Source organism: Conger conger, chromosome 9, assembly GCF_963514075.1.
Source record: "Conger conger chromosome 9, fConCon1.1, whole genome shotgun sequence".
In the NCBI taxonomy this organism is placed as follows: domain Eukaryota; kingdom Metazoa; phylum Chordata; class Actinopteri; order Anguilliformes; family Congridae; genus Conger; species Conger conger.
This window is the reverse complement of record NC_083768.1, coordinates 52271107-52298346: the sequence shown is the minus strand read 5'-3', so window position 1 is coordinate 52298346 and position 27240 is coordinate 52271107. Positions and strand designations below refer to the sequence as shown.

Genomic DNA, 27240 nt, shown 5'->3' with positions numbered 1-27240 from the left:
TGCCTGCCTCCTGATTTTAGAAATGTCATCATAAATTATTACACGTTTATACGGGGTTGGGAATAATTTGAGCTTTGAGGCATATCAGGTATCAACAGTCACCCCTCTTGGTGAAAGCTCTTCATTAACTTTGGAAGGGGTATCTTTTTTAACGGGAGATAAAGTTCCAAAATACCCCCGGGTTTCATGGGTGAGTGATGTTCGTTTCAACAAAATATATCCATCTCTGTTGACACTGCATGCTTTTGAAGTGCAGTACCTCATAATCAAAAACTGCTTTTGTAAAACCCCTATTTGAATAGAATAAATAGAATGCAGGTTTGGTTAATTATGTTCTAATAAAGGATTAAAAAATGCCTCAACGTGCTGTCATGTGATCATATTCAATGATATACATTGTATAAGTATTATTTTTTTTATTGAAAACCAATGTATTGATTTTCTATATTTTCCAAGATATTGTTTGTTTTGGAATTTCTTACTTCCTCAATGACACACACATTTGATTTTTCAGGTTGAAGAAGCACTGAGTGAGGTGGATTTTCAGTTGAAGCTGGACCTGCACTTTACTGACAGCGAACAGCAGTATGTATCTGTCCACAGCGCACCTTTTCACCAGTTTGCATGCTCAGCCTCACTTGTACGGTAATGAATGTGAGGAGACACTCCTGAGAATGGGCCGGCCAAGAACATTTCTGGACTTTCAATTGGCTATGTGACAAAGGCAAACCCTGCTATAAAGTCCAGCTATGACCAGCATGAAATTACCTGCTACCAGCTGTTTCAAAACCTAGCTTGAGCTGGTCAAACCATGTTGGGCGTGGAGCTGCTCTGAACTTGGCAACCAGCTACCAGCTGTTTCAAAACCTAGCTTGAGCTGGTCAAACCATGTTTGGCGTGGAGCTGCTCTGAACTTGGCAACCAGCTGCCAGCTGTTTCAGAGCCTTGCTTGAGCTGTTGTTTTCAGCAGGGTAGCAGTGCTATGTGCTGTCATACTTTATGATGCCATGAACTACGGAATCAGGGACAGGCAATACAGAAAGGGGAGGGCGGCCACACATCTGGGGTGAAACCTCCATGGAGGCACACCTTTTCACTGCACCCAATCAGACATCAGAAGCAATTAAATCAATGTTTGGAAGGGAATGGGTTTCATGGGTTGAATCAGAGGCTTCCTCCTTCTGGACAGACCCACCAAATTATTGCATAATAAAAAATAAACTAGTTTGTGTACATATTATATAGCTGTACCGTAGCTGTCTCATACCGGAATGTATACAACTAGCTATGTGCTACGGCAGTCATCATAATATATTTGGCAGGGCCAATTCTTCATTGAAAAATAATGCTATCTGAAATGTGTGGCTGAGAAATTAATCAGGCCATTTGAACTCCTCACAGTTGAAGCCGTATCACAATTACACATTTAAATATGACCCATTTATTTCTAGGTTGTAGGAGAATATGCTCTTTTGCATTTCTGTAACTTATTGTGTAGCATTTCATCACAGGAATTATCCAGAGAGACATACAATAAAATGCAAAAAATAAAGCTTGAGGAATATGATGATTTTCTAAGTCATTCATATTTTCAGTTTTGTAATTCATTGGCATTTTTTATCAATACTGAATATTTTATTGCTAATTCCTAAGAAGTAAGCATTAAAGGACAAATGTGAGTGCATGGCTGTGTCTATATTTGTGCCTGTGTTTGTGCACAATCTGTGCAAACCCTATGATTTGCATTGACATTGTACATGCCATTGTAAATACAAGAGCATTGTTCTGTAGCTATTGTAAATCCACAGTTCTGTCACTTGTGACCCTTAGCTGTGACCTTACTGTGGAACTGTGGTCTCAAATAAAGGGCTGAAATGAGCTTGCTCTTTAAAGTGATTAATCTTTTTCTGCGGTGTGGTCTTCAGGCTGAGTGAGATCGCCGTGGTCCCGCTGATAAGCAGTCGAACGCTGGGCCTCCACTTCCACCCCCGCCGGGGCCTGCACCACCACGTCCCCGTCATGTTCGACTACTTCCACCTGTCCGTCATCTCTGTCTCCATCCATGCCTCACTGGTGGCCTTACACCAGCCACTTATCAGGTAGTGTGCTGGCACCGATTCAGTTATCATCCGTGCCATTGTGTTCTGTTCTTTTCCACAAATTTACAGTCCTATAATTACCATACATATTGATGTAATTAATCTTAAGTAATACCACCACGAAATGCAGGCAATGGAGTCAATTTGTCATTTGTTTAAACAAGATAAGGGGAGACTCTACATTTATTAGCAATTGTACGTCAGGTAAAACAGAATCCAAAATAGACAATGAACATAGTATGGCTTACTATTGAACTGAAATAGAGTCCTTCCTAATTGTTTACCCTCAAATTGCACTTTGATCCTGCTCTATTGATTGTACTGAGGGGAAAGGTTCTCTGCTTGTTACAGCTTCACTCGTTCAGGGAAGGGTTCCTGGCTGGGAAAGGGTTCCTCGGAGAACGGAACCGATCCATCTGCCATGTCGATAGAAAACCTTATGTTCGGAGGTGGATACTGCAAGCCTGTTCTCACAGAGGTAAGTCACTTGCTGCAGCTGACCCCCTAAGGGTTGGGAAAGTGTGGCAATAGGAAGCGCATAATGAATGGAACTGCAGTATGAAGTGCTGTAAATTACTCCTACCGACTCCCCAATGAGAAGGTGTTACATTATGTACATTATGATTGGCTCAGGTTACCATGCCACAGTCAGCACATCATTGCTCCACCCATTCTTGGGTTCCTGAATCTTCTCTAGGGGTGACATTGGCTAAGGCAGTAAGAGTGATCTGGCGAAGGGTTGCCGGTTCGATCCCACCCTGGGTGTGTCGAAGTCTCTGTGAGCAAGACACCTAACCCCCAAATGCTCCAGATGAGCCGGTTGGTGCCTTGCGTGGCAGCCAATTGCCGTTGGTGCGTGAGTGTGTGTTTGAATGGGTGAATTAAAAGCATCAATTGTACAGCGCTTTGGATAAAGGCACTATATAAATGACAACCATTTACCATTCTCTGTCCAGCTTGATTCCATAATTAGTTCAGATTTTTCATACTACTGTTTTTACAGTGGTTTGTTTGTCATTACACAATGAGTCCTTAAAATGTGAAAATCCAAGGTCAGATATGAGAGTCTGACATTTGAGAAAAGCCATAAAATTGATGCCACAGGCTACCGTGTGTCTCAGAAACACTTCAACGTTTCTGTGTTTTCGAGTCATTCAGACTCAAATTAGAAACTCTACTGGGATTCAGAATATTTTTGATTTCCCATGGGTCTGGTTTCAGTTTCTGAAGCTCAGACAACCTTTTTTCTCAGTTTGCAGGCTTTCGTCTCTAGGTTCACCTTTGTTCGTTCCAGAAACCTTTATGAATGGCGAACGCAAGCAATTGTGCATTTGGCAGTGGTACAAAAGGACAAGATGTTGACCTCTAATTACAACCCCTTTCTTTGATCTTTCCTGACCCTGTGTGTCTCCTTCAGAGCAAAATAATAAATGGGAGCATTGCTTTCTGTTCACCGAAGGCATCTTAATCTACTGTGTCTAGTAGGTGCATTAGCGCCATGTTCACTTTTCAGTTTGCCGCCCACAGTTTCTCACAGTGCAATTGTCCAGTAGGGAGCCTTTTTACGAGTGCCGTTGGACAAATGTAAATCTTGGAGTCGATTGATCTAATTTACGGCCTCAATCCATTACCCCAGAGGAGAGAGATTTAGACCTGGGAAGAATAGAATAAGGAGCGCAAGGTGCTGTATGTCACAGGAAACAAGGAGTGTCATCAGTCAGGGCCTGTAGCCGAGGCATAGCAACTAAGGTGATAAATTACGCTGCCCCCTACAGTTGTTAGCTCAGTGGTCCACTCCATCGATTCACCACTTAAAAAACCTAAATTGACTGACAAATTTAGCAAACAGCAAATGAATATCCCAAAGTAGTCTGTGCCGTAATTGCAGGAAGCTCCTTCCAACTTTTTTTTCTCGTTCCTCCTTTTAATGGGCGCCAAGCCATTTGAAGTGGGTCATAGTGTGCTTGCATTTGAGTAAAACCTGAAATTATGTGCCAGAAAAGGGAGAATGTGGGAATTTGAATTTTTGTACTGAATTTGTTACTAAATACTGCACTGAAACCCAGTCATATCTTCATTCCTGTCGCTTTTTGAAACCTTGCACGTTTTGGTTTATTGAACTCAGTTTAAAGTTCATTCAGGACTCAATTCACTTACAGAAATATAATATTTGCAAAATACTGAAATACTGGAAAAAATATAGATCTATTCTTATTATTATATGATGATGATGATGATGATTATTGTTATTATTATTATTAATAATAATAATAATAATAATAATAATAATATTATATATATATTACATGGACACTAGGATGTCAAGACTTTGGTTAAAAAATGTCAGCTAAATAACAAATTATAATTATTGGGTGCAGCCTATCAGTTGGTGGTTCAATCCCAGTGTAACCAAAAACAGATCTGTGCAGCTGTGAGCAAGGATTTTAACTGCGTATAGCTCTAGGGGGTATTGGCCCCTGCTTAGTCAAATCAACTGTAAGTCATTTTGGACAAAAGCGTCAGCTAAATAACTGTAATGTAATCTAATGTTATGAGAGCTTCTGCTTCTCCCTCTCCACCCGCCCCCACCCGTTCAGTGTTTTTACACCCACCCCCTGTGGGATCCTTTAATAACTAACCCGTTAAGAAACACAAGGGGGTCTTCTTTTGATCACAGTAATGAGTCCTGCTTTACCGGCATGTGCCTGCAGGTGAAATTTGTACAGAGAATCCCCGCTGCTTCCACCATTATTTATTTAAGAGCTCTATCCCAAGCAGAAGCAGCTTCAGCACTTTTTCACTTTATAGCAAAACGTTTGACATCCCTGCTTTTTCTTTCTTTTCCTTTTTAATTGTGGAACTTACTTTTACCAGAGCATTAATTCCAACGGTATCAGCTGTATTCTTGCACAGCTCTGTGCGCACGGATTATAACGAAAAGGCAGGCAATTTTTAAAAATAGAATTAAGTTGGGAGGGAAAGCTCTCGCTGTGAAATTTAAACGTTCAGTTGCTTTCTTCATGTTAACTGCTTCACGTTTTAGTATCACAAAAGTCTTTTGGGGTCACTTAAAAGAGCGAGGAAACAAAATGGACACAAACAACTTAAGCAGATAAACATTTCTCAAGCCTGCAGTTCAAAGGCGAAGAGGCTTGCTCAACCACAGTTATGGTGTTCACCTCAAACAGATAACAGGATCATGCTGGAACGTGGTACTTTTCTTGAGTATGTGGAATGAGTGACTCTGTCTCTATTATAGGATCAGGATCACCCTTTCAACATGCCATTTTTCTGGATTCCATACTGTTTCACAGCTGCTTTGCACCAGAATTATCCCTGAACTCTGTCTGTTTAGGGGGCAGATGGAACATGTTGCCATATCCCATGGTGCATTGCTGTGCCCTGCAAGGGGTTTAATCCACCAGTCACCCAATATTCCCAAAGCAATTCAGTTTACTGCATGCAATCCATCTACAGCATGCAATTAGCTACTACATGCAATATCTTACTACAGTGGTTTTGTGTTTCATTTGGCGGCCAGGAAAAAAATAATTGAGAGGTTCCAACAGTAGGGGCAGTCCCGTTGCATTTCAGCCTGTAATAGGCTTAGCAGTGATTTGTAGCAAGATAATCCATACTGGTTTAGGGCTTGCTTTTCACACAACCACCACCAGGTGGCAAATGTGAGCACTCTACTCCATAGCTGTTCTGAGCCCACCCTTGCCGGCGTGATGGACGAATTTGCCTAGGCCTGAAATTATCGTCAGTTTATACACAGCAGCACAGTAGCTAACCTACAATATGACCAGAGTGTTAACCATGTCTTTTCCACGTGGATTTGCAAATTAAATTATACACAACAGAGCTATGCTCCAATTATTCAGTTATGCTCATTTGTAATTTATAAAAATGTAAGCTTGTCGCTAATTTCAGCTCTGTATAGTTTAGGTCTTCCACTGCAGCACTTAACCAGGTTAACCGTGCAGCAAACGTTGACGTGGTGACATACCCCGATTTAAGGTAACTGAGCTTAGTAGTACAGAAAACCCAGGGTTAGCACTTATGATAGCTCGCCAACCCCATAATCTCACTTCGTAGTACACCCAGCTCCATACTCAACATGGTTTGACCAGCACAAGCTATATTTTCAAACAGATGGTAGTTTATAATTTCAAACTGGTCATAGCTGGATTTTCCAGTATTTTGGTGCTGTATTTACTTGCGAAAACAGACTTTTCAGCACTTTCATATGATGAAATGGGCACTGCTGCCCCTCTACTGTCGAAACCTGCAATAAAGCCATTTTCAGCACTGAAGAATACCCATAACCCTTGCCCTTATCAAACATAATAAATATGATACTTTATTACAAGCCACATGTTATGAAGATATGTCAAATCAAAAGGCACAAATGCTCTTAGAATCAGTTTGTCATATGCTGGTTAACATTATGAATGCTCATATCAACGATTATGGTATATTACTTACAATTATTGCATGTAATACAGGTATAAAGGTATTCTGACTTGCTAGATAAGACCCAATTAAAATATTGCAATCCTTACAATGCAGTGCTGACTGGAGTAAGCACTATTGTGAAGGTCTTATCTATTATTAAGAATTTGTTTTAGACATTGTTTAATGCTTTTCAATTTAATAAGAATTAAAGCAATGCTTTATCAATTGGGAGGAAAACAGACAATTGTAGTCATTGTGGTATTATTATTGAAAGGAACCCCTGTTTTTGTATAATAACAGGTTTAGGAAAAAAATGTGGATTTCTTACCCTCCGCTCACATGCCCAGCACTGTGGCCTTCTATAAAGTGGAGAAAAAGGAATGAAAGTAAACATACAGATGTTCCTTCCTGGATTGGGCTTACATAAGAGCAACAATTACAGAGCACGCGTCAAGTGATGATAGGGAGAGATTTTACAACCTCAGAGAAAATTACAGTACATACAAAAATGCAAAACATTACTCCAGGTATGAATGTAAGCAGTAACTGGTGTCACATCTGTCATCTATTTTCTTCCTGTATGGAGTTGCAAATGAAAAAAGGCTTTCCTTTTGTGTGCTTCCTTTATTGTCACATATCATTTAATCAGGTCTCTATCTGACAGACTATACAACACCCAAACAACTGGATTTTCAGCTGCCACACAGTTTCTGTATTGTATGTGCCTTTCTGAGTGTATTCAGTGTGTCCAGCCAAGTCTGACACAGCAGTAGGATGATATGTGCTTAGAGGGCCATCTGCTGGACAGAAAATTGAGATGAACCCCTTGTCAGTTGCTTTTTATTAATTAATTTGTTAATTGTAAAAAAGACTGTCCTCACTTGGACATCTGATATATGAGTCTAAGAGGAAAATTAATTGCACCTCAAAAGGGTATCTGAAAAACTGCTTTAAACAAGCTGATGGGTAATTCCACCCCATCTACCATGTGATCCTAATTTACTCACTGAATTTTCAACAGTTCTCTCTCATATTCCACCACTCCCTGTACTGACTTCCTCAAACATGTGACTTCAATGACAAAGTCACACAGAAGTAGCTGCTGGCAGTAATGTAAAAATGGTTTGAAATGGAAATTCTATTCAGATTATTTTTACAAGTGTGAAATATTCTGTTGAGCTGTTATATTTGAAAAGTAGGCCACATTTGACACACGCACATACTCACACACGCACAGGCACAGAGACACACGCTGTATGCACCCGCTAGGTTTGGTACTGTAAAATAGGACAGGGGTCTGAACCTGGTGCACTCTGACATCTCCCTAGGGCAGCTTCTATGTACCATCAGAGAACTGCCTGCAAAGAGCCCATATGTGGCACCGAAGACTCTGTCGCCTCCTGCTGGCAGCACACCGAGGCCTGCGCACATACTACATGATGCTGATGAAGGAGATCCCAGAGCTTACACAGATGGAGATAGGTAAGGGTCAAATATTTTTTCCTGTCTTTGACTAATTTAATAATAAGTGATAAATTTCACTAATGCATACTCCTTTACTACACTACTTAAACTATTTGCACTCATATTTTGCTTCATAAGTGCTTGATGAAGCTTTGTTTTAACTGGGTGACAGCTGATAATTTGACAGTAAATCACAACATTAAAAATAACACGGTTACAGCATTGTATAGTTGATGAGTATCAGTCGTAGATGAGGACATCATTGAACATGATCTATGATGAAAATGCTTGCTGTTACCAACAGAGCGGAAATATGTTCAGACACAAGGTGGTCTTGCCACACTGTGCTCAGTATACAGTGTGGTGCCACCAGACTTCTAGCCGGATTTTATCAGAGTGGTAGAAAATCAGGATCTGGTTTTAATGTGAGAGGAATTGCACAATATTGTTGGTTGATTAATTTTGTTCTCCATTTTTATTCAAATTAAGGGAAGCTGGAAAGATATTTTATGAAATCATTTGAAGGTTTACTATCTCAAACTATTTTTGGGGAGATACCTCCCCCAAACATTGCTTCCTGAACCGCTGCTTAGAATTTTATTGTCACGTATCTGGTTACATTTGAGTTCTGTTCTCAACAGTGGAGCTGCCAATTGAGGAGATGCTAAATCAGCTATCAATTGAGCTACAGGTTAGTACACATTTCAAATTGTAGCTAAGTCAGTTATTATAGCCTGGATTCCAATGCATCACTTGTGTCGGCTTGTTTTTTGTCCCTTATGAAACAAATCACATGTTCAAAAACCACATGTGAACAGTACACAGTGAACTATAAAAAGAATCCCACTTATAAGAGCAGGAAAAGGTAACCTATGCTATTTCAAGTCACATGGTTTGTTCACATCAGAAAATTGTAGCTCCCACTTGAAAAAGTCAGTCATGTGAAAACTTAATGTGATTTCATGTCACATGTTTTGTTTTCACAGACAGTTTTTTTGTAAGAGGTGTGATGTCTTTTATGCTTCTCTGTGAGTTGTGCTGTCATTTCAGCCATAAGTGCTGATGGAATTTTTGATCTAATTTTCAGTAGTCTGCCATTTGCTTTAGAACTATTAAAAGTCCCCCATTAAACTGAAATGATTTGTTCGAAATGGCAGCTGTGACAGTCCTGAAGAAAAAAAAAGTCATGTCATTGCTATTCTTCACGCTGTCGGTTTCTAAATTGCACTACTATGCGTTTGTTCCTGGAACACCCCCAGGGTAAGTATAGGAATGTGTACTCCAGGAAGCCTTTGAAGTATTTGTGCAGTCGTGTTGCACAGCCCAGGGCATATAGGCTACAGGGCTGTGCTTGCAGAGTTTAAGCTGAGGCAGAGTTTGGGGAGAGGAATTATGGTATTTCTTGGCTTACTAAATCATTTGTCAAGAGGTCAAAGCTGAAATAAATCCCTCGGCATTGTGAGTGCCTTAAGCAAAACACCTGAGCTCTTGAAACAAACTGGTTTTTAAAACACAGATATGACCATTTCTTGTTCAGGAGTGTCGAACTGGAATATTTATGTCATTTGTTTTTTGATAATTTTGGATGGAAAAAAAGACTAAATGCCAGGAAAGCCTATAGTGGTAGAAAGGTCAGACCTCGGACATTTGGACGATAAAATTTAAATTACTCCAATATTGTCATTACAATATTCTCCTCCTTCCATGACTTTTCCTTAATGTTTGAGCTTGACATTATTCTGTTTTTGAACGGGCGAGCATCCAAACATACAGTACACCTTCCCAAATCAAAAAAGGAAATTGACAGACCTGGATTTAGGATTTGGCATTCCAGATTATGAGAAAAAATATTTTTTAGCTGTAAGAGAGTAGAAGGAGTGTCACATCTTTAGTGAAATCATTTAACTTTTAGGGAAGCCTATTTGACTACAGACCTACTTGTTTCTAGTTAAAAGTTGTAATGCATGTATTGTTGTTATTTACCTATTTAAAAATTTTATTCCAGATTTTAGGAGTCTAATTGACACATTACACAGGACCATTTCATTGCATCTGCATTCCCTTCCTGTTTTAGTATCTAAGACACCCCAAAAAAATGTTCGCAAAGAGCAGTGACGGAGGTTTTTTGAAGAGTCCCTGAAAACAACACTACCCGCAGAGCCCAATTCCCCCTCTGCCTCCTGTGGTTAGCTCTCTGTGTTAACATGTAGCAATGTCATTTGATAATTATGCAAATACATACATCATGTCACATGGAAAACCTTTCACAAACAGCAGTTAGACCCTAAAATATGCCTACTTCTACAAAAACAGCAGTTGTTTCATGGATCAGTACGGAACACAAATCGAAAGCTCCAGGATGATATGAAAGGCTCAAAAACACAAATGAAAAATATGCATGTGGACCTTTAGCAGCTTGAATCTTTCTGCTTTTCTGCACAGCTGCAGAGTGGTCAGGAAAAGGTGGCGGAGCAGATCAGCAGAGACCTGACCCAGCTGTGTGCTCACCTCTCCTCCGTGTGGGCCCAGTTTCTGGAGGCGGCCGTGCTGCGGGCTGAGGTTCGGTCCTACCTGGCTCAGGAGCACCACACCCTACGGGTGAGACATGGACAAGTCCCCTTGCTGCCGTCGCCCATGCCGTTGGCCTGTAATGGAGAATGCACAATAGATGCAATGTCAGTTTGAAATTTAACAGCTTCAGATGAGTATTTCGTTTTCTATTCGCTAATTCCTGCAATTCCTTGGCCAGGAGGTACAGTAGAACTAATCAGCAGGCTGCGTTCATGGGTAAAAGGACACATAGCAGGACTTTCTGACCCCTTAACTTTCCAACTCTGTTAACAACACTATCCACATCATCTGATTTCCATTCCAATGCTAAGGAACCACTTTTCATGAAAGCATTCACTTGTTCAGGTGTCAGAAATCATTAAAATGGTATATTATATTTTATACTGAATAAGGCAGTTGTTTCCAGTACAACTATCTTGAATCAAGTCAGTGAGCCAATGGTGACTGTGGTCAGCATCCCTTGCAAAGCAGCGCATAATTAGCCATAGCATCACCGGGGTACAGAGGGTTTCAGTTGAGAGGGCACCCCCTACTTCACCATTAGAGCAGCTCCTCTGGGGAAGAGGATGTCTGCTATGTAGATGCTTATCCAATGCAATAACTATGTAGCTCAGTGTGTGGGGTGCAGAGGATGTTGCTGTGAGGGGATGGATCCACAAGACTGACAATTCCAGTTTGCAAGAAAAATACATATTTAACTGAAGATACAAAAAAATAAAATTTTAGATACATTTGTATCCTTGTGCTCACAAGCCGACTAATGAATTCCATTATAATTAAGTTTGTTTTTGATAATTGCTGTCATACATTTAATCCGTCAAATTAAAATCAAGTCAGAAAGACTGAAATTTTTGGGTTTGTGCAAGGATTCAGAAGAATGCTTTTATGATGCTTTGCCTGCAAATAAATGGATCATGTCACTTGAGGGATTGCCACCAGGATGTGTTTGTTTAATTCAATTTGAATTAAATGTATTTGCCTGTTGCCAAATGCATTCCATTATGCAATTAGGAAAGATAACAAGCACTCCAAAGATCTTTGGTCTCCATTCAAGCAATCAACTAAAACAAAGAGTTTCTGATAAACACTGCCTTTTCTTCTCTGATGTAATTATGAATGCAAAGTAAAGATTTATTTGGCTAATTTACGCGATAAAAGAATAATCAATCTCCATCTTCTCATTGTAGGTCAGGCGCTTTTCGGAAGCTTACTTTTTCACAGAACATGCCAAAGATTCGTCTTTGACTTTTCAGGAAGAACTGTAAGTATTTAGCCTCCCACCATATTTATTATTCATTATTGTTTACATGGTGCAACATGAATCTGACATGGTGCAACAGTTCATGGTGGTGGGTTAAGCTTTATCATTCCACTACCACGTCCTCAAAATGCTGCGGAAAATATTGTGTTTTCCTTCTGGTGTATAGCAGACATGTTTATCATGAATAAGATCATTGACTGGTGCTGAAACTCCCTTCTGTGCAGGATTACCAGACATGGGCAGATCGCTCTGGAGGTCCGCAGTTCGGACTACCTGACTGGGATGCCACCCCTGCCCGTCGAGTGCCTAGACATTGATGGGGACTGGAGTAGTCTCCCTATCATCTTTGAGGACAGATATGTTGAATTTCCTTATATAGGTCAGTATTTTTACCATTTATTTATTTATTTATTTATTATATATCTTACAAAAATCCCAGGAATTTAATTTGCTTATTTATTGTTTATTTTTTTCAATTCTAGGTCAGAATTCAGATAGCATATCATCGTGTGCATCACATGTGCCAACTCTCCCTGCCCTTATCAGTGAGAACCCCTCCTCCGATTCACCTGCCACTGCTGCCAATGCCACCATTGTGGTGCACCCACTGGACTCCCACTCACCAGCAATAAACCAGGGTCTGTCCATTACTGAAGACTGTACAGACCTGCCTAATTATATCTCTTTAATAGGAGAGCAGGGTGAAAGCAATAATCGCTCTGTGGAAGTGGACCCATCTGAGGATAGAAATGAGGACAGTGAGGACTCTGAAGCAGAAAACCCCACAGAGCTCAGTGTAGCTGAGTCTGTGGAAAGCTGTAGCGCAGGTGTGAAATATATTGAAGTCAGGCCCAGCAACTCCAACCCTTACCGGGGAGACGTTGTCCGAATAGTGTCATCGGATGCTGACTTTCACAATTCTGATGCTGAAGGCTCACCTCGTCTTCGCGATTCAGACAACAAATCAGAGAGCGAGGATTTGATAAAGGTCCCTGGAAGTGACACAGGGACGAGCAGGGACAGCGTTACATGTGGAGAGCTACCACCGGACTGCGGAAACGAGGACATGCTGCTGACAAGCCTGTCAACTTCGGACTACTCTCCCCTGGAACGGCAGACAAGCCCGCACACGGGAGCCCATTATCGGCGGGAGGACCTCTTCCTCCGGGCAGAGCGCCCGCACGGCAGCGGTCGCGGGGGCCTCAAAGCTATGAAGAGGTCCTCCTCGGTCATCTCCGACTCGGGCATCGAGAGTGAACCCAGCTCGGCTGCCTGGCCTGAGGTAAGATCCCGGCCAGTCGACTTCTCCAGTGAGCGGGACATCCTACAGAACCTGGTGAGGAGGCACACGGTCCACCGCAACTCTCTGGAGGGCTTCCAGATGGAGAGTAACACCAGCCTGCCCAGCGGAATCCAGGCCTCCCTCACCTCAATCAGCTCCCTGCCCTACGAGGAAGAAGAGCAAGAAGTGGAGCTCAGCAAGCTTACCAAGTCTGTATCCGCCCCCCAGATCAGCAGCCCTGAGGACACAGAGGAAGACCTGGAGCCTGCTAACCAAGGCCAGGACACAGGGAGTGAGGGAGCCAGTGGCTCTGAACAGGATGAGGCTGACACTGCTATCAAGCACTTTGGTCCATGCAAAGGGATTACCTCTCCTGTGGATGACACAATAGATGGTGCCATGTTTGATTGGGGAACAACTCTGGTCTTGCAAGAACCTACGCCCTCCATGGAGGGCAATGATAGTTCAAAAATTCCAGATGACCCTGGGAAACTAGACCTTTCAGAGCCAATAGACATCGAAGGTGTAAAATCTGTTTTAACCGGAGTACCAGAAGTATTGCTATTTCAGGAGTATGTTAAGGAACAGGGTATTGAGGGTAGTGCAGAGGAACTGGAAGGTCCAGAGCAATTTGGACTGGATGTGGAAGTCTGCAGCTGTGATACTCCATTCTGCAGGCATAAAAAAGGAGAATTTGTGAGAGATTTGGTCAATGAGGCTGACCAAAGTTTCCATCAAATTCAGCTGGATAACAAGGAACAAGGGTTGTTGCTGCTGCAACGACCAATCCAGCTGCTGGACTCTGTACAGGACGGTGGCACTTGCCAGGAAAAAGAGCATGCTCTCTCTGAGGCTGAAGGTAAACCAACAAAAATCTCCACGTCAGGCCTGGCCTTTGTGAACAAGAAGGTAGTTGAGGTGGTGAACTTGTCGGTGTCGTGTGCTCCCACGTGCCTGCCATTCTCCTCGGCTCTCCGAGACTCCCCCTCCGTCACTGGAATCTCCGCCCGTCAAGCTACTTCCCCGATTACCAGGCAGCCACTGGGTTCCTTTGGTCTCACCACCTCTTCGTCCTTCTGCTCCGATGATGAGACGAATGAGAGAATGCTCAAGTGAGTGCCCATCCAACCACCAAGGTAGCAGGCATCATAAAAAACGTATGCAAGAAAAATTCAAACTTATACACTGGGTAGCCTGGAATGTAATATGCCATTCTCAAAGCAAAGGCTCAGTGTGTCAGTACATAACGAAATGCAGCAATTATAGTTGTGTACTGTTATATTAGACTATGTTCTAGTTTTGGCTTGGTTGCTTCCCTGTGCACATAACTGCAGCAATGTCAATGTAACATGCTCTCTCTGTTGCCCCATGCTGCTCCCGTTCCCAGTTTCTACAAGATGAAAGAGGAGCTGATGGTCCACCTCAACTTTCAGGCCTCCCTGTACAGCAGTCTTCCACAGCTGGCCTCCGACCTGCCCTACTTCTTGCCCGAGGAGGACGAGGAGGAGTTTGACGACGGGATCCACCTGGTGGTCTGTGTGCACGGCCTTGACGGTAAGAGTGTGCCGTTCACAGAGCAGCCATCATTAAGTGTGTACAAGGGCTCTGCTACACTAGCCCAAACATATGGAAGGAAGAAACCATAGAAGCTCAGAGAACCAAACACATCAGGAATGAAGGTTTTTTGTCTGTTTTTAGTTCACACAATTATGTGTACACTGTTGTGCATGAAAATCACAGGAGATCAACAGTTTCTCATCACCCTGTCTGGCACCAACCACCATTCCATGGTCAAAGTCACTTAGATCACATTTCTTCCCCATTCTGCCATTCTGACAAAACAGCGGAACCTCTTGACCATGCTTGCATGGTTGTATGCATTTAGTTGCTGCCACATGATTGGCTGATTAAATATTTACATTAACAAGCTGGTGTACAGGTCTACCTAATAAAGTGCTTACTGAGTGTATTTGGGAATGATTATATCACTGCCACCCTAACAAACCCAACCAAACATTCAGACAGAGAGAAATCAAAGAGGGTAACTGATAGAGTAGGAATGATAGCTCAGAACTTCTTACAGATTGTGCCACATCTTGCCAGAATGTACAAACATATTAAATAGAAAATGGTGTCCTGATTTCATTAAAAAAACCAATATAAGACCAATATAATACTATAATACTGCAGTTACTATATTAAATAAGACCAATATAATATAGTAACTGCATTTTTTAACCAAAGAGAAATCAATTTAAATTGATGTATGTGGTCCTGCACTGTATGTGTATTAACAGTAGTCTTTCTGTGAAGGTTAATGTATTCATTGTTTCTTAAATATTCTGTGAACAATATTAACAAGGTTGATGCATACCGAACTAAGGGATCAGATGAACTTATCTCAGTATATTCTGTACACACAAACAATTGAAATGGAACTATAAGTACCTGTTTACATACAGAAAAATATTTGATAGATGATTTTGTAGAAATGTTTTCTTACTCATTTACTGTACCATGAATAGTATAAAGGATCCTCTTGAAAGGATGACCCAATTGCACACTGTCAAACTGACTGGTCAACAGTGAATGTATTAAAAATGCATGATCATCTTATTAGTGTCTTAGTATTACTATTAAAAAGACTGCTTATAATGATATTCCCTCTGATTTCTTCCAGGAAACAGTGCAGATTTACGGTTGGTAAAAACCTTCATTGAGTTGGGATTACCTGGGTCCAGACTGGACTTTCTCATGTCGGAACGAAATCAGGTGCAGTGCATCCAATGACCTCATAGTGTAAATTCACACAATATTTGTGAAAAAAATGCATTGTTTTTTAACCATCACCGCCAGTCATTCAAGATTATGGCACAATGGCCAGGGACAGTAGAAGGATTGGGATTGGGGTGCTCCTCTTGTGTGCAATGTACTGTATGTACAGTAACTGTTATAGTCTAGCCTACTTGTAAAAATCGTGTCTGTCCCATAAAAGCTTATTTTTAGAAGCAGGAAATGAAAATGCATTTATTTTTAGAAGCTGAAAGTGATCAAATGAATAGAACAGAGATTGAATGAAATGGAAATGTATTTCAAGAAAATCAATTAATTCTGCAACGTTTGCTTTAATATACACAGTAGTACGAGTATTGCACAAGGAAACAATATGTTGCATTGATTTCCGTAAAATGATGCTCAATTTGTGCAAATGTATCTCCCACATACGTAGCAGTCCATGTACAGTATGCCCAAAAGCACCACTACTGCCATAACATAACTTTTCAAACTCAAATTATTTTCTCATATCATGCTGCTAGCAATAACAGCAAATTACACTGTGTTATACTTTTTTAACCAGCGTTGAAGACAATCCCTTCACCTTTTCTAAAGTGTTCAAACCAGCCATTTCAGTACACATTCATTTTGAGACTTTCACTTGTCATTGCCTTTGTTTAGCTTGTTTAGAAGACCATCATGATATTCTAGTAGGAAGTATACTTTTCTTGCAGAAAGATCCTGTCTTTTAGTTGCCATTCTGAAGACCAAACACTTGTTTAATGTGATCTTTTTTCCCTAAATATATATTATATTTGGAATGCAATAATATGCATTGTACTAGCACATTTATTATTCTGAATGTCTACTAAGTGTATTCTATATTTTAAGTTCAAGGAGAGGAAAGACATACGTGTTTACACAGCATTAATAAATTATGCATTGTAGTTTTCACTGAGCTGAAAAGCATTCTTAGAAATGGAGTGCTTTGTATTTACATAGAAAATGTAAACAGCTTTTGAATAGGATAAATCTGGGTTATTTCTACAAGCTTACAAGGGGATTGTAGAGCACTAAAATATGTACGCAGTCCCGAGCACTTTTTGTCAGCAATTTGTATGCCTGACAAATAAAGTAAAAACCAAGAAAGCTGACTTGTTAATCGTATTTTTTGGAGGGAGGTAAATTCTTGGTTAATGAAAACCTCTGTAAAACTGTGTTCTGTAATATCATATTCATATTTGTGTAGTAGTAGGAACTTAATCCCTCACATTAAAATGTATGGAAACGTGTGAGGCGCAATGCCACCATGAATTATATATAATTTAACCATTTTTTTAACAGTATATGGAGAACATTACAATAAGATTATTTTGCATAACACCCTCCATTATTTACTATGCTACTATCTTCTCCTGCTAAACATCTGAGGTTCACAAATATCTGCCTTCTCATACTGTTGTCTCTCTTTCTCATGTCCAGCAGACTGACACCTTCACGGATTTTGACACAATGACGGACAGGCTGCTTGACGAAATCATCCAGCACATCCAGCTTTACAACCTGACCATAGGCAGAATAAGGTTGGAGAGTGACTTTATTATGTAATTACTTGGATTTGGGGGGAAAATCTGTCATCATCTTCAATTCCAATACTGTATCTGACAGGATCCCAGTCGCAATTATGATCATTCAGTTGAGCAATGGATTTACTTGAACGGGCACTGAAATGTAGTTGTCTTTTAATGGACACTAGGTGGCAATAAAGAATTTCAGAACAACTTGGTAATACAAAATGATCTGACCTAACAAAATCATGACTGTCGACCCATCACTTATGCATCACTTGTTCCCAGCTCATTCGTATTAATATTGAACCATCATTGGCAGAAGAAATTATCTCATATGTAAATATGACAATGGCAGGTGTCTGAACCCCCTTGTGTTTAAGTCACACTAATTATCCGGGTGCTTACCATAGTAAGTGCACCCTATTGGTAATATGTATTGTGGTGTGCTCAAGCTGTGATAATTATTTTTTGTGTTATAACCTCTGCCTTGTAATTATGTATTTGTATGTGCTTTGAAAAATAAACTAACACATTTTAAAGGTACGACAGTACTTTATCACATAAAAATGTTACAGTCTGTTACTGGAGTGGAACAGCAACATGATAAATATTGACTGCTCAGCGGTAGGGGAATAAGATCTAGAAATTTTACTTTGTTAGGCTACCCAAGAACTAGTCTCTGAAGCATTACCTGTTCCTTCAACAATTTGAAATAAAACATTACTGGTTCTGAATGAACTTCAGGGAAATTGTTCTGTTGGACACACAGTGACATGCATACGCAATAAATCATCAAGTTAACTTTACATTGATACTTAATGTACTCCATGTCCACTGAAGCATTAGCGATTTGAAAAAGAATGAATAGTAAGTTTAAACAATGTAGAAAGTGGAATGATATATATCTTACAGTAGAAAATGAAAACTTATAATGTATCAAGTATAATAATGTATCAATAACTTTAAATAAGTTTAAATAAGAAAGTGTGGCACTGTATGGTTGGCACTGTGGTCTCTAAATTAAAGTGAAAATACCCTTTCTTGAACAAAGGACACCACATTTAATCTGCATAGTTCAGTATATTCACAATAAGAAGTAATTTCTGCTTCAGCCATAAAACTTGGTTGGATATATCAACCCTTGATGAAGTTCAATCGCTTTCCCCATTTATGTAAAATTTACTCTTTCATAGAATTATCATTGAGTTCATAAATGGCTTTGTAGTTTAATTAGTGTAAAGTAATTAAGCTACTCTGTATTTCTGGGGATCTATTGTCATGACCCCATAAAAATAGGATGGATATATAGGACCCCATAAAAATAAGAAAAATAGGATAACCCTGTTCTGTCCTCAGTTTCATAGGACACTCCCTGGGAAATGTAATCATCCGCTCGGTGCTGACAAGGCCAAGATTCCGCTGTTACCTGTGCAAGCTGCACACTTTCCTGTCGCTGTCTGGACCCCACCTGGGCACATTGTACAACAACAGCACCCTGGTCAGCACAGGTGAGAGTGAAAGTTTTAATCAGCTCCAAGAAAAAACTTGGAAGATAGAGAAGATAGTTCAGCCTCTCCTTTAGATCTGTAAAGTGAGGTTTATCAGAGACTGGCATAAAATATTTTTCTTTGAGACTGCAAAAGGGATGCAAACTTATTCAAACATTACTCAGTGTTGCTCAAGGGCCCAACAGCTGCACTGATTTTATTATGGTTACACGGGGGCTTGAACCACCAATCATCCCGGTCCCAGTCAAGCACCTTAGCCACTAGGCTATAGGCCGCCCACAAGAATGGTTATTGGCAGCAGTGGGATTCGAATACACACACCCGAAGAGACTGTATACATACGTTGAGATTCACAAAGCATGCATAATGGTTCAGATCAGACTTTATTAATGACAATTCATTATACACACACAGTTCTCTGTATGTGTGTGTGTTTGTGTGCCTGTATGTGAATTTCATTCTCCTGGTGATCGTATCATACCCAGGTATAGGTGGAGTAGGGTCTGGGTTTATTCAATAGAGACTCATATGGTAAAACTTTATGAATTTGCACCAACTTCTCTTTTACTGACATATGCTCTTCTGTGTCTTCATTTTGAATGTGCTTGGCCTTGCCTGTCCTATTTTCTTTGGTTTGTTACTTGGTTTTCACTGGACAATCTCTTTGTTAGTGGGAAACAGAGCGATTTAGCCTTGGTTTTTGCATGTTTTTAAGCAGATTGGCTTATGGAAATATTTATATATTTGGGATGACTTTTTGTCTGTAAAAAGCTTAGATAGAAGGTGGAATATGCAGTACATCCAATGTTTATTTGACTGCATTTAAAAGTTGGACGGAAGCCTATTGAGAAGAGAGTAATGTATTTTATCCTTTTCTATGTTTCATGTCAGTTTCCTCCCATATTTTCTTCAGGTCTGTGGCTAATGCAGAAACTGAAGAAATCTGGATCACTGTTACAGCTGACATTTAGAGACCATCCAGATCCCCGGAAAACATTCCTCTATCTATTAAGCCAGAAACCAGGTATGTACAGTAACAGACATTTAAGACAATAATAATCTCCTGCGGTCTAATCAAATATTTATAGGCGCTTTGTTATCATTGTTGTTTTTCAGATTCTATTTCTCGTCTTTTATGAGTCAGCTCAGTCTCCGCTAACGCTGTCTCCGCTAGCTCAACGCAAGCTTCCCGGTCGTGTCTTTGAACAAAGTGCCTTTCATTTTGTCTGAGACTTAAAAGGGCGAGCCAGAAATACGCGGGCGCTTTTTTAACCAACGCCGAGCTGACAGGATCCAAAGTTTTTCAGTTCTCGGCAAGAAAAAAAAAAAAAGAGTCCTCAAATTGAAAGGATTCCAGCGGGCTAAATCCTTATCGATCAGAGGGCTGTCACTGTGTGGATGTGCTGTGCTGTGATCCTGTCTTTTTTTTTGAAAAAGGGCTCCAGTTTTTTAAGAACGTGGTGCTGGTGGCGTCGCCGCAGGACCGCTACGTTCCGTTCCACTCCGCTCGAATAGAGATGTGCAGGACCGCTCTCAAAGACAGAACCACGGGTATGCTAGCTGCAGGCTCTCTTCCAGCCATCATTTCCCACTCTCCCATTCATTTAAGGGAAAATTGTGTGAATGCCTTTACTTATATTGTACCTGATATAGGCAGCCTGTAGCATTGTGACTAAGGTACATGACTAGGACCTGGAAGGTTTGTGGTTCAGGTGTCGCCATGATAAGATCTGCACTGCTGTTGGGCCCTTGAGCAAGGTCCTTAACCCCGCATTGCTCCTCGGGCTTCTCAGAAAAATAATGAATGAGGCAGATTTACAATGCAGATTCATACATAACTCATTTTAGTGCAGGGCTAGGCCTATTCTGTATTTGTGAAACCAGCCCATTGTGTGCTATGTTTTATCCAATATTTTATCCCCAACTTTTCTCAGTTTTGAAACGCATGTTAAAATGTTTTATGTCCACCCCCTAGCAGCACAGCAGCTCGACCCATCACTCTCTGTCAATTCATGAGCGCACATGGTAGCCTCTGACCAGAGGAGTTACTCTTTTGCATGTCAACTCAAACCCTGAGAGGGGCCTCTTCCTTGAATGTATGCTGTATGGTTTATACTGTACTGTAGTTGACCTTGTGTTGCCCTGTAGAACCCCCAGCCATCAGCACTGGCACAGTCAGATCTTAATTCCTGACCGTACAGGGCACCACAGGATTTGACTGATGGTGGTTGGGTTTAGATGGAGATGTGATGTGGCCAGATCTGACCACAAAAACTGGAGAAGAGATCCTACTTTGGAGATTTTAACACGACCCCCACAACGCAATTAGCCCTCTGGCTCAAAACACATAAAATGTCCAGACTCCAATTTACCATAATAATACACTCAATTAAAAATCTAATTTGCTAGAGAAATAGAATAATTACAAAGACAACTTCACTAAAGCAAGCCGGGCTGTCTGGTCTTTGCACAGAATGTGCAATAGCTCCTCAATGTCTCTGTGCTCTGATAGCAGAGTCTATCCATTGAGCTTATCCTCCATCATTTCAGAGCTCAACTTTCCAAAATCCTACTCTGAAAAGCCTTAAAAGACTTATCTTTATGAATACTTTAGTGACAAGAGCCATTTAAAAAGACACATGAAACGTGTTTTAACACTTGAGTTACACACATTACAGGTATTTCGAGCATCAATTGGATTTTGGGTAGGGGGGAGGGTGTGGTAAAAAAACCTCAATCCCCTTAGAGACAGCACTCATGTCTAGCAGTCTATTGATGAAACTGTTGCAGTATTAAAATAAAAAATGATAGATACTGTCCTCTAATGAACTAACTGTTGGGAGATTAAAAAATCTTTCACAACAGGCAACAGTGTAGGTATTATGTAGTTGAAACAGATGACACAATTGAATTGAAATTATATCAAATTAATATAAACACAATATATAGCTACACACAATTTCTTGGGAACTGGGTCCTCATAAGCATGGCAAAGATACAAATAAAGGTTTTTTTCATGATACACAATATGAAATATGAAAAGCTCATTGTGAATCTCGTTGTCCTTTGAAGGCCCGGTATACACAGAGATGATAAACAACCTGCTTCAGCCCTTGGTGGATGCCAAGGACTGCAGACTCATCCGTCAGAATGTTTTCCATGCCCTGCCCAACACAGCTAACACCCTGATCGGCCGCGCTGCTCACATTGCGGTGCTGGACTCCGAGCTTTTCCTGGAAAAGTTCTTCCTGGTCACAGGACTCAACTATTTCAAGTAGCTTTCCTCTCTCTGAGTTGGAAACCAAGGGTACTGCTGGAGAAACAGTTTAATCCTGTCAAGGTATTAGTTTAAAGCATTTTAATGCTCTAGGGCATTCATCATCTTCAGTTGTTGAATTTTACTTGAAAAGCATAGAAAAGATGCCCGGGATTGATGGCTTGGATCAATCTCAGTAATACATTTTGTAAATCATAGACTTATCCTACAGGTTTAGAATTAATCTGTGGAAATATTTTATTGTAAAATGAAGAAAAAAAAGTTTTTTCCAAGAAAAAATTATATCATCTAAACATTTATTTTTATTGAGTCATGTTCAGAAGTAAATGTAAGCTTCATATATATTGCATATGTACTGTACTTTGTACTCTTATCATCCCGAGCAGGCCAAATGGGTAAAAAGATTTCTAGCTATATAAAACAGTTATACTGTATATTCTGCATACTTCAAGTCTATTGTTATTGCAAACTGTAGCTGTAGAGTAAGTGCGTATGAATATTAGATGTTGACAATATGTTTTTCTTTCAAACATTTTGACCCAAAAATGCCTTACATTTCTAAAAAGGCTTAATGAAACTCAGTGCATAAGTATATACACTCAGTGACCACTTTATTAGGTGTTTATTTATTTCACTTGTGTGGTGTGTGTTCAGAGATGCTCTTCTGCATATCATTCAAGGCGTGTTTATTTCTGTTACTGTCACTGTCCTGTTAGCTTAAACCAGTCTGGCCGAGAATGGCCACTCTCATTAATAAGGTGTTTTTGCTCACTGGATGTTTTTAGTTTTTTTCACACCATTCTTTGTAAACTCTAGAGACTGTTGTGTGTCACAATCCCAGGAGATCACCTGTTTCAGAGATACTCAAACCACCCCGTACGGCACCAACAATCATTCACTTAGATCACATTTCTTCCCCAATTTGATGTTTGCTCTGAAGAACAACAGCACTTCTTGACAATGTCTGCATGCTTTTATGCATTGAGTTGCTGCCATATGATAAAGTGGTAACTGAGTGCATGGAATAAAATAAACAACTACAGATAAAGGAAAGGTAAAAAAGCAAAGATCAACATTCAAGGAAAAGTGTTTTTCCTGCTTGTAGATTTTCATTTGCTCATTTCTACTGAAACAACAATGGACCTGAGATTTTACTATTCATCAACAAGCAAGTACATTTTTTAAAAATGATTCAGTTGCGTTTTTCATTAATGACATTGCACTATATAATGCAGATTAACAAGATTCTCCTCACAGTTATCTTACTAGAATCGAGACGGTAGAAAGTAATTGACCAGTACCAACAGATTTTTAAACATTCATTATTTCATTTCATTCTATATGTTGGTTTCTGTTGGATGCTATGGTCACACTCAAAACTCCCATTGTGTTTCAGAGTGCATCTCTTTGTGTCATCGTTGCATTCTTGAAAAATCACAAAAGGTGACCTCCCGGAGTGCTCTTTGTTTAGATCCCTGCTTTCATGTTTGCTCTAACCCTGCATGGTAAGCAAAGTGTCACCGTGATTGACTTAAATGAAATCGCTCCCTTTAGAATTTTCCAATCGGTCACAGGGCATTTACGCTGTGTAAGCAATCATTGAACCGTTAGCATGGACCATTTCCCAATGACTGCTGGGAAAAGTTGTTTTTTTGTTTGCTCGTCTTGTTTCATAAAGGGATGATCTTTTTGCGGAAATAATTGTGATTAAGAGGACTTGTATGCAGATATATCATAATCGGAGAAATTACCAAGGAGAACTGTAAATCTCTAAAAACATGCTTTTCAGATGTAACGGTTCTACACGGGATATGAAAATGTTTCCCGGAACATTTTGTATTCTACATCTTCGGGATGTGTATTTAAAATAAACTTTTTTTAACAAAAAGAATATAGTGGAAAGTGCATGTTTTTAAAGTTAAATCAACTCGCTACCCAGGCGTGGCATATTAATATTGCCACATTTATATTTTGTATTCCTACTAATGTTAAAGTTAATGGCATGTAACTAATTCACGGATCTGGGAGCCTTCATTTGTTAAATTGTGTGAAAAATTGAAAAGTATTACCTAATATATGATGCCATAATTGCTGGGGACTTAACAGCTATGAAAAGTGCTATAGTCTTTTCAGCTTTATGATAGTAAATTGCCGATGCTGTTATGTAGCAGGAGGACTCAATCTAATAGCCACACTGCAATATGGAGAGCATCCAATCAGAACCAGGAATTCTGATTCTCCTTTGTGAATCTCTAGGGCAAAGTTGTTTCTGGAGCAAAGCTATAACTATGACATTCTCCTCAGAGCAGATCAGCAATGTCACAGCATTGTGCCATGGATCAAGGCCAAACAGTCTTATTTTATATATCTAATCTCATGCCAGCTTTTAAAAAGCAATGAACTAATCTCCTTTTACATCTGTTTTTCAAGAGTTCATTTTCCATTGTGTGTGTATTTGTGTGTTTTCAACTGTGTGCGTGCGTGTGTGTTTCGTTTGGGGGGGTGGGGGTATGGGGGGGAGTGGGCATTTTGTGTTTGCTCTACCCAGGCAGCTTAACTTGTCATACAAATGCACTGTTTGTGAAGTAATTAAATCTAAGCTGCTTTGTATTCCCACTGTCTGCTTTAAAGTATTGTGTTATTATATTTGACAGTCCCAAATGTCAATCAGTAATGAATGTAAAAAGACAGAATTTTGAATTCACTGTGAGATTGTAACATGTATTTATTTATTTATTTATTTATTTTGATTAAAGAGTTATCTCTATATAGAAATTCATCCGTGCCAATATTATACTATTTTTCTATGTTTGCTTACTGTGTGTGTTCGTTATTGTAGCTTGTGTTCACGTATGAAGATCTATACAGTATATTATGATGAATAATACTGAACATATATATATATAATAAAACTTATAGTTCTCCTTTTCATGATTGTCTTGTTGCTTTTTGAAGGTTTACTTAGTACTTTGGAGGGCATGCTAATTTCTGTATCAAAATGATTAATATAATTTTATATGTGAGTAACTTTATGTGGGGAATAATAATAATAATAATAATAATAATAATAATAATAATAATAATAATAATAAAACATGGCTTCAGCTGTAAGAAAACAATCATTCACTGTATCATTAAACCCAAATAACTGGAGATTTTCAGAAGGTTATGACGCTGAGGCTGAATTTCTATTGAAGCAATACATGACTTCCTGGTCTGAAGCCCTGTGGGCCATTTACCTATCAACAATTCACCGTTAATTACATTTTCAATATTTTTTAATGGTCATCCATTTCTCATTGAAAATAAGACTCAAGATCCAGGCGTGGCACGTTTGAATTGTAGCAGAAGGCCTCCGGCTAACATAATGGTCTGCCTTGTTAAAGCACAATGCTTTTCCATCAGATTAATAAGCTAGTGCCCTTGAACACAACAGTCAGATCAGGGCATGAGAGATGTGGTATGAATAGTATGAGAGATTTGTCTGCAATAAACGTAAATGTCCTCAAGGGTTCCTTTGAGTCTTTTGTTGTTGTTGTTGTTGTTGTTGAACTGCACCACTACCTACTACATACATGTGCTCCGAATCAGCTCCAAATTTTGGTCACTTTCGTCAAATTCAACTCTTGACTTCAGTGTTAGATGTTGAAAACCAGCACCATGACTATAAGCTATTTAAATAATGTTAACACAGATGTTGACCATGCTGGCATATGCAGAGTATGATTTGTTTAATGTGTTTTTTCCCCAAACACTTATCACTGGACTGACAGCCTGCATGGGTGGAGTGTCACTTTTAGATTCTTTGTTTGTGATTAATTATAAACTTTGCAATTGGATTTGGAGCTACAAACAATCAGTTTACTTGTGGAAAAACACCAGCCATACAGGTGTTTCAAAACTGATTTGTTTAAGTAAAACTGGTGTTGTGTGTCCAGAGCAAGTCCCAGCAAATTGGTAATAAATCATTGGCTTTGAAAATTTTTATTTTTAAATGTGGTAAATTGAAATATGGTAAAATGACACCTGGTGAGTGAAAATGCAGTGGTAACTCAAGCTTACTAAAAAACACTTGAACAAAGACAAAATGCTGTTTGAAGTGAGTGCCACTTACAACAATCCTTCCTTTTGGAATTTCTTCTGTCCTTGTTCCATCCTGACCACATGGGAACATGCCTTGTTAACCTGGACACAGATTGTCTGCATTGTTTGCCACTTCCAAGTAATCCCTCCATAGAAACATAAAAGGATGTGTGTATGCAAATAAAATCCCTTGTGCATTTTCTGCATAATTCTAACAGTCAGTGGCTTGAGACTTGCTTGTTTTGGACTAAGCTACTTTCATGATGTACTGTAGAAACTTATTACGTTTCTCCTGAAGATGAAAGCCTTGCCTCATGATTGCATAATGCAGAGGTCAGAAGTGATCCACAGCAGGGAGAATGCTATCTTCTGGGATGTCCAGTGTCCCATTTTGTCTGACTCTACCCGAATCGGAATTTGACAGCATACCTAGGACGCTGTTTCTGACATCAATCATCCTGAAAGAAAATCGAAAATATGGTACATCCAAAGAGGTTCTGAGCACCAATATGTTTGCACTAGATAAGGAGAAACCGTATAACTTGCAGTTTATCCAAGTGAAATGTATCATTCGAGTTGAACAACAACTTGGATCGGTCATTGTTTGGCTACCAGAAAAAAGCAGTGTGAAAAGACACCATAGCACTCTGTGAAATTAAGCACTTTCAACTGTCATGTTTTGTCAATGATGTTGGTGAAACAATAACAACAAAAGTTCAAGGAAAAATTATCTGCCTGATCAAGATGATTTACTTTGAGTGGGTGTTATATAATTTTTCAATATAATTTTTAAACTGAGTAATTATGCTGCACCATCATGACAGTTGTGCACATAATTCAAGTTCCCTTTTTATATTTAAGTTGATTCTGATTTTGTGGAAAACTGCAAGT

The 27240-nt window shown here is 39.7% G+C and overlaps 1 protein-coding gene across 1 annotated transcript in view; it reads left to right on the top strand.

Annotated features, from left to right (window-relative positions):
• fam135b (family with sequence similarity 135 member B) overlaps nucleotides 1–24753 on the top strand; it is a 70559-nt gene extending 45806 nt beyond the window's left edge. Inside the window, exons 5-20 of the mRNA XM_061254812.1 lie at nucleotides 515–585; nucleotides 1926–2099; nucleotides 2451–2577; nucleotides 7886–8039; nucleotides 8663–8712; nucleotides 10464–10619; nucleotides 11780–11853; nucleotides 12078–12232; nucleotides 12336–14247; nucleotides 14523–14689; nucleotides 15816–15907; nucleotides 17396–17493; nucleotides 18838–18989; nucleotides 19903–20013; nucleotides 20427–20540; nucleotides 22062–24753. Coding sequence (XP_061110796.1) covers nucleotides 515–585; nucleotides 1926–2099; nucleotides 2451–2577; nucleotides 7886–8039; nucleotides 8663–8712; nucleotides 10464–10619; nucleotides 11780–11853; nucleotides 12078–12232; nucleotides 12336–14247; nucleotides 14523–14689; nucleotides 15816–15907; nucleotides 17396–17493; nucleotides 18838–18989; nucleotides 19903–20013; nucleotides 20427–20540; nucleotides 22062–22267 — 3813 coding nt within the window. The 3' untranslated portion in view covers nucleotides 22268–24753. The remainder of the gene's footprint in view (nucleotides 1–514; nucleotides 586–1925; nucleotides 2100–2450; nucleotides 2578–7885; nucleotides 8040–8662; nucleotides 8713–10463; nucleotides 10620–11779; nucleotides 11854–12077; nucleotides 12233–12335; nucleotides 14248–14522; nucleotides 14690–15815; nucleotides 15908–17395; nucleotides 17494–18837; nucleotides 18990–19902; nucleotides 20014–20426; nucleotides 20541–22061) is intronic.
• The last annotated feature ends 2487 nt before the right edge of the window (nucleotides 24754–27240 follow it).